The 10,160-nt window shown below is 40.6% G+C and overlaps 1 protein-coding gene and 1 long non-coding RNA gene across 2 annotated transcripts; both read left to right on the forward strand.

The window, feature by feature from the left end:
- The first annotated feature begins 1,656 nt into the window (after positions 1–1,656).
- Positions 1,657–2,397, forward strand: LOC145437213 (uncharacterized). The gene is made up of 2 exons (XR_013914616.1): positions 1,657–1,817; positions 2,255–2,397. It is a non-coding gene; the product is annotated as an uncharacterized LOC145437213 (long non-coding RNA).
- A 1,933-nt stretch (positions 2,398–4,330) lies between these two features.
- LOC145437637 (uncharacterized) lies at positions 4,331–9,717 on the forward strand. The gene is made up of 4 exons (XM_080314920.1): positions 4,331–4,436; positions 6,700–6,853; positions 7,913–8,041; positions 9,448–9,717. The coding sequence occupies exons 1-4, from the start codon at positions 4,331–4,333 to the stop codon at positions 9,605–9,607; spliced, it is 549 nt and encodes a 182-aa protein (XP_080171046.1). The 3' UTR covers positions 9,608–9,717.
- The last annotated feature ends 443 nt before the right edge of the window (positions 9,718–10,160 follow it).

The following is a 10,160-nucleotide window of genomic DNA, read 5'->3' on the forward strand; positions in this document are numbered from 1 at the left end:
GTTCACCGACAGCGCAAAATCTTCGATACAAACGAAATGCAGTGGTCAAAAAATGTTTGACTTTGTAAACAATTTTGACAAATTTTGACCTAACGCTACAATTTTGACCTAATTTTGACTTTTTTTTACATGTCAAAGACAAAATCGCCCTAGTTATGACTGAGGCGATTTTTTCAACTAAAAACGATGGATTTTGACCGTAAAAATCCTAATTTTGACCGAATTTGACTTGTCGTATGCAAATTAGGTGTTAGGTAAAGTTAGAATTGTACTACTTCATTTCTGGTTGGAACTGTCTGTCCCTACGAAGTAGATTGGTCTGAAAAAATACTTCTGGGACTCGGAAGCTGACGAATTTTTACACGAAAAACCTTTTAATTCAACGAAATCTGACCCCAGTGGTTACATTACGCATTATGGTGGAAATAAATAAAATACTTTATGGTACAACTAAAGATACTTTCCTAAGATACTCCCCAAGAGCGGAGAAAGAACGTTCAACAGAAGCAGTTGTTTGGCTGGCAACACTGAAGTTGTGCGTACACTGCTGGTGATACAGCGTGTTGCTTCACTCTGACAATGGTGTCTACGTCACAATTTTTCATCATGCGTTCTTTATATTAAGAACCATGCAATGCCCACTTTAGTCTTGCTTCGGTTAGGATATTGCAGTACGTTGAGCATAACACAATGTCAGCCTATTTGTTTCATTTGACCGTTTATGATTCACAATGAGCAGACAATGGGCCGTTTACGAATGTAGGCCTATAAAATAGGCTACAAGCTATAAAATGTCGAATGATAAGTTCACCGACAGTGCAAAATCTATGATACAAACAAGATGCAGGTTGCAAAGAAGTTTTAACTTGGAAAACGATTTTGACTTTTTTTGCCATGTCAAAAAACAAATGGCCCTAGTTATGACTGTTGATGAGATAATTCTCCAATATGAAATTCGGACTATATGGAGAGCAACAAGTATAAACTGGAGGTAAATTGCACAAAGCGCAAAAATTTTTTGCACTTGGCCGCAGCTTGGCGCCCTCCTTCAGATGCTTTCACGCCCCCCAGTTTGAGAATCACTGCTATTCTGGCTGCCCCTTGAAATTGTCAGGTAGTGTAAGGAAACAGACCAGAACAAATCTTGCCCTATTCCAAACTTCCAAGAGAAATTATCGAGGTAGATAAAATTATATGTAAAGTGAATAGTATTTACGGTGGTAATTACATTGATTACAGGCCTGCCCGCAAGGCTGGCACAATACCATCTTCGGACGACAAAGACCAGCAGGCACGAAGGCGTAGGACTTTGGTTCCACGGATTCTGCCACACGAAGCAGAAGGTGAAGGTCAGTATTAGATTACCCCGGTCAACAGTAGTGCTGGACACAATGATTCGAACAGGGTTGTAACCAAGTCACAAGTCAATCTCACTTTTATAGTTTTGACTCGAGTCAAGTCGAGTCATTTCCAACTCGCCACCACTTTCCGCCCCCTTCAGATGCTTTCACGCCCCCCCCCCCCGGTGTCTTGTACGGTTGCGGTGCTTTTCAACGGTAGAATTGATACCTGAAGAACAAGTACTCGAATCTTTTAGTTACCATCCCTTTTCTTATCTTGGGTGGAAGATGAGTGTTTTTTTTTACAGGAGACGACATATCGACTCCTATGACCGATGCTGGTATGCCATATCAGTCATGTAGTCTTGGGAATTCTGGGCAACAAAAGTCACTCGCAAAACCATCGAAAGATCGCAACATATTACGGAAGCCAAAAACAGGAGCGGCTGGGAAGTCGAAGCCGGCAAAGTCGTCCAGGTGAGGTTGCGGTCGATAAATAGGTTTTGGCCTGGGTTGTAATGACTCGAGTCGCATTCTTTTGTTGACTCGGCATAAGTTTGGAATGGCCGCTGAGGACTGAGGACGGTAGCCTACAGTAGGGTTTATCGAAAGCAATTATTTTTCTCAAAGTTTACTGACTATAGTTGATAAATTGTTTGGTTGGATGATAAAATCTCCGACCATCAAATTTGACTCAGTCCCAACCTGTAGAGGCAAAGCTATTAGGTGAACTTTTTGGATTGTGATTTTTTTTTCACAACTTTCTGGCTACCCCGTGAAATTGTCAGATTGTATGAGAAAACAGTCCAAAACAAATCTTGCGCAATTCCAAACTTCAGAAGAGAAATTATTGGGGTGGAAAAATTTGTATTTGAAGTGAATAGTATTTACTATGGTAACTACATTGATTACAGGCCTGCCCGCAAAGCCAGCACAACACCATCTTCGGACGACAAACACCAGCAGGCACGAAGGCGTAGGACATTGGTGCCCCGGATTCCACCACTCGAAGTAAAAGGCAAAGGTCAGTATTAGATTACCCAGGTCCTCAGTAGGGCTGGACACAATCATTCGAACAGGGTTGTAACCAATCACAAGGTTCCCAGTCACAAGTCCATCTCACTGTTATAGTTTTTCAATTCACCACCGAGTCAAGATCGAGTACAAGTCGGATAGTAGGGGGTCGAGTTCGAGTCCAAGTCATTATGGTCATTGGTCAGTTTTCAATTCAATTCAAACCAATTTTTCAACTCTGCTCCAATGATATAGAATGGCTCGCATTCATAATATCGTATTTTTTCTCAGTCTTAACAGTCTATGGCCCTATGTTCCAAGTATCAGGATTGATAAACGAAATACCAATAAGGTGGTAACCTTACTATTCTTCAAAGTTACAAATGTCTCTCTTGGCCGTCCCCGTCTCGAGTCATATGACTAGGTTCGAGTCACGCACAATGACTCTAGTCGAGTCGTGTCCTTTTATGCATCTGAAAAAATGACTCGACTCGAGTCACCATAAAATCATGACTTGAGCCGGACGCGACAATCCAGAATATACTGCATGTTGGTTTTGCATCCCATTAAGGTCATGTTTCACCGCTTGAAAAGTGCTTCTTGAAGGTACAGAACTTCAATACATACTTCAATAATTCAATTGAATATAATATTCATAGTGAAATGAACCCGAATATTTTCGTGTGACACTCGTCAGGGTTAACGGTCTACTTTTGTTGACGAAGGCTCGGTCTGTGTATTTTGATAAAATTCACGCTTTCAGACGTTTACCTTAATTTTCCAAGTATAGTACGCCCCCATGTATAATACGTACCCCTAAAATTGCATGTAAATTCTGTGAAAAAGCCTGTACCCATGTATAGTACGCACCCTGCATTTCAGTACATCCATAGTTCCGATTTTGTATACGATGTCATTCTGTCTTGCGATGTCACTCTTGAACAATCATTACAGGACGATCGCTAATCATTATACAATTAGCGGGATTGTCTTTAAACAATAGTAGATAGCGGCCAAAGCCTGCGAGGTCGGCGGCGAGTTAGTTTAGGCCAACGAACCGACATCTTGCGCTCGATGCCTATTACAGATGCGATTGCGCCTAGGCTAACGGTTATGTCATGCGACTGATTATGCAAGCGATTATATCATGCGCACATGGCCTCTTGTATATGCCATTGTTCGGGCCTGTCGTTGACGCGATGAATTGGCGAGAATTGCTGCGCGCGACTGTCTATTACTGACCTCATTTCGCTCTCGTACAAACGGCAAACCAACTCAGCAGGAGATCGCGTGATTGTGCACACGGCACTCGTTAATTAGCAACGCGCTTCCCTTAATTGGCAGCGCGTCACACTCTATAATACGAATTACTACCCGCGATGGCTGAAAGTGATGCGCGAGTGGAAACAAACATGAAGAAAGGTGTGATTTCAAGTTTTTTTATCGAGGGAGATTTTTTCAAGCGTGTTGTTCCCATGTATAATACGCACCCCCCGATTTTAGGGCAAAAAATCGTGTAAATTTTTGCGGATTATACATGGAAAATTACGGTACGTCTCATTGGTGTGTCTGGTCCCAGTCGACTTTTATCAAAATGCATCAACCAAGCGTTTGTCAACAAAAGTAGTTTTTGTGCCATCGAAAAGTAGTATAATGGACGCTCTCGTATGCGAAAATTCATGCTGGTGACGTCATATCTTGTGATACAATTGTCGATAGACCATGTTCTTTCCGATTCTCTACGAGCTGCTGACAATTACCACCCTGACGAGTGTCAGCCGAAAATATTCGGGTTCATTTCAGTATGAATATACTGTTCAATGGCGTGTTGAAGATGTGTACCTCCGAAAGCTCTTAGCGCCAACGAGAATGTAATTTCAGCACTCGACTCGAATCATAAGAATGAATGAATGCTGTGTTCAGATTCCCGGATTGGGAGATCGCCACCCAGTGGCTCCGACTCCGAAGTCGAGCAGATGCCCGTCAGGCGAAAGATCAAGCGCATGAAGAGGCCCCTGTCGCCATCATCTGATGATAGCGGGATCGCGCCAAAGCGCGGCACACCTGAAAACAAAGGCAAAGGTCAGTATTAGATTACGGCGGTCAACACCAAATTGCTTCTGAGACCAGACTTGTACGACTAAGAAATGTTCGGCTTTCCAAATTAGATTAGAATTAGAATTGTAGATACTCAAATTATTTCTATTAGATTACAATTATAATTAGAGCTACACATTTTTCCAAATAAGATTAGAATTACAAGTAGAAATACATATTTTTTTCCAAATTAGATTCGAATTAGAATCAGAAATAAAGTTTTTTTCAAATTTGGATTAGAATTCAGGTTGGAGCTACACATTTTTCCGAATTAGATTGGAATTGGAGTTAGAGCCAGGGCTTTGGAGCCGGAGCTCTACATAAAATTCAGCCGGAGCTAGAGCCTGTTATTTGAGGAGTAGCTCCGGCACCAACGTATTTCATAAGATGCTATTATATATGCAACCACTACATCTGCTGATGTATCATAATTGAACAGCAGGCCTGAATTTTAATTCTGAGACAGCAATGGCATAGAATAAAGTGCGTTGTAGTGCAACTATGATGTTGTCGACAATTGACAAGTATTCATCATAACGTCACAAGCCAGCACGGCGGCACCTCAGAGATGAGCGGATTTGAAATTTCTATGTCCTAATCCAATCCGAATCCGAACTTAAAATCCAAATCCTAATCCATACCTTTTTCATATTCAAGTCCATGTCCAATCCTAATCCGATTCCAAATGGAAATTCAGAAAAAATACTAATTGATGCAATGGAGGGATTCGGAAATTATTTTTCACAACCAACGATTCACTTGATTCAAGATAACTTAGTAACCATAAGTACATTAATAAAGTTTGTCGCCATTCGCCACACGACATTTCAATCCCCCAGAAAATAGTTAAATCCAATCCAAATTCTGATCCGTTCTGAAAAAAAATGTCACAAGGCTTTGAGTCACAAGTCAATCTCACTTTTATAGTTTTGAGTCATGTCGAGTCATTTTCAATTCATTACCGAGTCAAGTCCAAGTCAGCGAACAGAGTTCAATCCTGTTCAATCCACTTTTTTTCAAATCTGCCTGACTAATAAAGAACAGCTCACATTCGTTATATATTCATTTTACTTAGTCCTAACAGTTTCTGACCCTGTTTTCCACGTATCAGGACTGATAGACGACATACCAATCATGTGGTGACTTTACTATTCGTCCAAGTTACAATGTGATGTTTGTCTCGGCCGTCCTAGTCTCGAGTCATATGACTTGGTTCGAGTCATGCAAAATGACTCGAGTACAAGTCGAGTCAAAGCACAAATTGACTCAAGTGATGTCGAGTCATTTTACGTATTTCACTACTCAAGACTGGGTAAACCAAGATCGTAATTTCAGTATAATTTCGAAGAATAGTAAAGTTACCATAATGTTATTGCTTCGTCTATCGGTACTGGTACTTGAAAATGCGACCAGAAACTGGTAAAAGTGAGGAAAATTAGTATATTATGCATGTGAATCATTTGATATCACCAAGCAGATTTGCAAAAAGTATATTTGACTTGACATTTAATAATCGTAACTGAACAGTCAACATGCGCATTGACTTGGGCTTGACACTCTATTCTTTGGACTCGGACTTGACTCGGTGGTGAATTGAAAATGACTCGACTTGACTCGAGGTAAAACTGTAAAAGAGGGATTGACTTCTGACTCGGAACCTTGAGACTTGGTTACAACCCTGCTAAATTTACGTATATAAACAAGATTTCAAAGTAAATACATTTTTGGTCAGTTTATTAGTAGTTTTTGTCCACGCAATAACATTGATACATAGATTTTATGGTTTAAATTCCTACGAACTTTTTGCAGACCGCTCAGAAGTTGGTAGCGGACCGCATTTGGCTCGTGGGTAGCATAATGCCCAGGTCCGTGTTATCATATGGTACCCTAGCAGTGGTCGGATGCAAGCCCTTCGCAGCTGGTTCTATTACAAATGTCATATTTTTCAGCATGTTCAGGTGAAAAAAGTCCTGAATGGTAACCAGTAATGCTGACCCATTCGCTTATCCCATAAAATCACGTGAAACCGATCTTTGGAATCGGTGCAAATGGGCAGAATCAGACCACCGCCTAAGTCCATTTGTAGAAGTTAGCCATTCATGTAGGCCTACCCTATAAGATAGCGGTGCATTTTATCGGGAGATTTAATTCATGATTCAGACACTTTAGCTTACTCGAACCATTTCGTGCAGCCCTAGTTACCACGCCTTTTCTGATCTTGGGGGAGTCATGAGCATTTTTTTTACAGGAGACGACATATCGTGTACTATAATCGATGCTGGTAAGCCATATCAGTCATATAGTCTTGGAAATTCTGGACAACAAAAGTCACTCGCAAAACCATCGAAATTACGGGAGCCAAAATCAAGAGCTGAGAAGTCGAAGCCGGCCAAGTCGTCCAGGTGAGATTGTTGTCAGTAAATAAGTTTTGACCTGTGTTGTAATGACTCGAGTCGCAATTTTATGTTGACTTGACTCGAGTCATTTTGTGTATTTGTGACATAACAATGAAAGGTACCTCGAGCAATTCAACACTGACGCGTGACACACGATTTCGGACAAGTTAATAACATTAGCAACAATTCCAACATAGTTCGAACGAGCGTGTGGTTGATGCGGTGATTGCTTTCCACGAGAGATTACACATCCTTTGTAACAAATTCCGACCCTTTATACATGGGATTTCCAGCCTCTGGGCCATAGCCATTGAGCTTTTTAAGGGGGTACATGGGAAAGTTAACAAATCTTTATCGCCAAGTGTATTTTACAATAAGAATTTGCATGATTTTACTACTGTATATTAAAGATGAAGGACGAATGGTCCTTTGTATCACCTAACCAGCAATTACCGTCATTTTTCATGTATAATGCGCAAAATTTTCCGATTTTTAGTCCTAAAATGGGGGGCGGGGCGGGGGCGGGTGCGTATTACGCATCTGTATGAGTCTTGAAAAATTCTCCCTCAAAATAGATCTTGAAATCACACCTTTCTTCATGTTTGTTTTAATCGCTCATCACATTCAGCCATCGTTTCCAGTAATTTGTATTATAAGTGTTACGCACTGCCAATCAGCGTGAAGCCTGTTGCCAATTAGCGAGAGACGTCTGCGCTGCACCACAGCAAGCGAACTCCTGAGTGGGTTTGCCGTTTGTACAGGAGCAAAATTAGGTCAATCCTTGCCAATTTATCGCGTGTACCAATATATTTTAGGGTGCATACTATACATGGGTACAGGCTTTTTTCCCAGAATTTACACGCCATTTTAATGGTGCGTATTATACACGGTATATACGGTAGGACGTTTTCAGAGCAAAAACAAGCTCAACCATTACTGCAGATGTAATTACTAATTTTTCTCCATCACATTTGATGTGTGTTGTATTGTAGGGAAAGTCATTACAGTAGAGAAATTTGGATTTGAAGTAAATAGTGTTCACGGTGGTATTTACAATATCTATAGGTCCACCCGACAAGCTAGCGCGAAACAGAAAAATCTTGGTAAAAGGAAACGCTCACCATCTCCAGATGATGGCTGCGAGATTGCAACCAAGCGCCGAACTTTGGCGTCCGGGAGGGCCAAATCGTCCAGGTGAGATGGGGCCCTGAGTTGTGATGACTCGAGTTACAATTTTTTGTTGACTTGACTCGAGTCACATTTTGTTGGACATTGAAAATGACTTGAGCCACATTGTGTATGAACTCGACTAAGTGATGTGACCCGAACGACTCGACTTGACTCGAGTCGAATTTTCAAAAGCGTAAAATGACTCAATTCGAGTCAACTTTTCTATTGACTCGACTTATCGTCAAGTCGTTGTGCGTGACTCGAACCAAGTCATATGACTCCAGAGTAGGACGGCCGAAAGAAGAAATTTTGTTGTAACTTAGAATAATGGTGAAGTCACCACATTACAGGTATTTCGTCTCTCAGTCCTGATACTGGGAAAAAATAGGGCTTGAAGCTGTTAAGATTGAGGAAAAATCACGATATTATGAAAGCGAGCCATTCTATATCACTCGAGTAGAGTGGAAAGTGGGCTGAACTGGATTGAACTGAAAACAGAACAGGGACCGTAATGGCTTGGACTAGGACTCGAGTCAATACACTATGTCTTGGATTCGACCCTATGCTAGATCTGACTTGGATTCGGACTTGACAAGGGGGTGAATTGAAAATGACTCGACGTGACTTGAGTCAAAACTATGAAAGTGAGGCCGGCCGACTTTTCAGTGTAATTTCGAAAAACAGCAAAGTAACCGCATTATTGGCATCTCGTGTAGCAGTACTGGTACTTGAAAATTCGACCAGGAACTGTTAAAAGCGAGGAAAATTAGTATGTCATAAATGCGAACCATTCGATATCACCAAACAGAGTTTAAAAAAGTAGGTTTAAACAAGACTTTAACCTGAAACTGAGCACTGAGCACTGAGCAGTCAACACAATCTCTCGGACTCGTCCCTCTTCTTGTTGACTCGGACTCGGACTTGACTCGGTGGTGAATTGAAAACGACTCGACTTGACTCGAGTCAAAACTATAAAAGAGATATTGACTTGCGACTTGGTTACAATCCTGCAACAATGTCAAAAAGTTCAATTGAAATAGTAATGGTCTAAAACCTACCTGATAATATTTGATGTGATGTGGAAATAAGATTATATTCTTTGTGGTGGCATAAAAAGGTACATAACTGAACTTTTCCCATCATTCGTTATGTTGTGATGTCGTAATTAGTTATATTCTATTCGAAGCCTGATATTCTATTTCGAATCAATCACTCGAGTACTAACCAAGAATGAGTTTAACAAGACTTGAGTTTGAGACTTAACAGTGAACAGTATGACTTGGACTGAGACTCTAGTCTCAACACTATAGCTCAGACTCAATCCCTTGCACCCCGACTTCGACTCCTACTTAGTCGGTAGAAAATGTTTCGACTTGACTCAGTCAAGACTGTAATAGTGAGATTTAGTGAGACGTCGTCTTATTTTCTAGGAAACCCGTCGTAGCTGCTACCACTGTGGAAGAATTTCCAGGTAAGCTTCAGGTCTTAGGCCCAATTTTAGGGGATTGGAGATTAACCTTGGCATTAATATTCATGTTGTTCTTCTCTAATCCATATATCACGGGTCGCTATCTCGCCTTGTGGAAATGACCGTCTCACTTGAAATTTTACATGCAAACGTACCCCAAAAAAGTCAAAATATTCGTATTTTTTTTCTGGTACATAATATTGACCTTGTATCCCTGCTGTCACCTCATGGCCTTATTCCACGCAAATAATAACTGAAAACTCCGAAATTTCAATAACATAATGGAGCTGTGTGTTTTTTTCAAGTTACAACCAAAAGATCACATGTTTCGTCCGATAACCCTATAAAATATATGGTTTGACCGTTATAAAACATATCTATCTATATTATCTCTGGGTGAAAATTGACTTCTTACCTTTCAAATGTTTGATAATCGTTTTCTCGGATGTAAAATTTTGTTACGTAGCATCACTTTTGCAAAGCTGAGATTCAGACCTGTGCTATGCTTAAAGTTTTTATTCATAGTCTGCCATCTCAAGAGGTTCAGAAAATCGCAGTAAACTTACAGCGAATTGTTGACAAAAAAAGGGATTTTTAAAATTTTTTATATTTTAAAATCAAATTTCTCTGAGCTGGGTTGGGCGCAATCCTTGAAATTTCAGCATAGGATAGCGC

The sequence above is a fragment of the Botryllus schlosseri genome, chromosome 1 (genome assembly GCF_051294905.1).
Source record: "Botryllus schlosseri isolate E-star chromosome 1, Bs_hap1, whole genome shotgun sequence".
Taxonomy (NCBI): Eukaryota; Metazoa; Chordata; class Ascidiacea; order Stolidobranchia; family Styelidae; genus Botryllus; species Botryllus schlosseri.

What these genes read in the sequence shown, in the direction of transcription:
- LOC145437637 (XM_080314920.1), top strand. Translation starts at nt 4,331, where the DNA reads ATGCCCGTCAGGCGAAAGATCAAGCGCATGAAGAGGCCCCTGTCGCCA. An exon ending in ACCTGAAAACAAAGGCAAAG is followed by an intron (nt 4,437 to 6,699) that starts GTCAGTATTAGA and finishes TTTTTTTTACAG; the next exon opens with GAGACGACATATCGTGTACT. An exon ending in AAGCCGGCCAAGTCGTCCAG is followed by an intron (nt 6,854 to 7,912) that starts GTGAGATTGTTG and finishes CAATATCTATAG; the next exon opens with GTCCACCCGACAAGCTAGCG.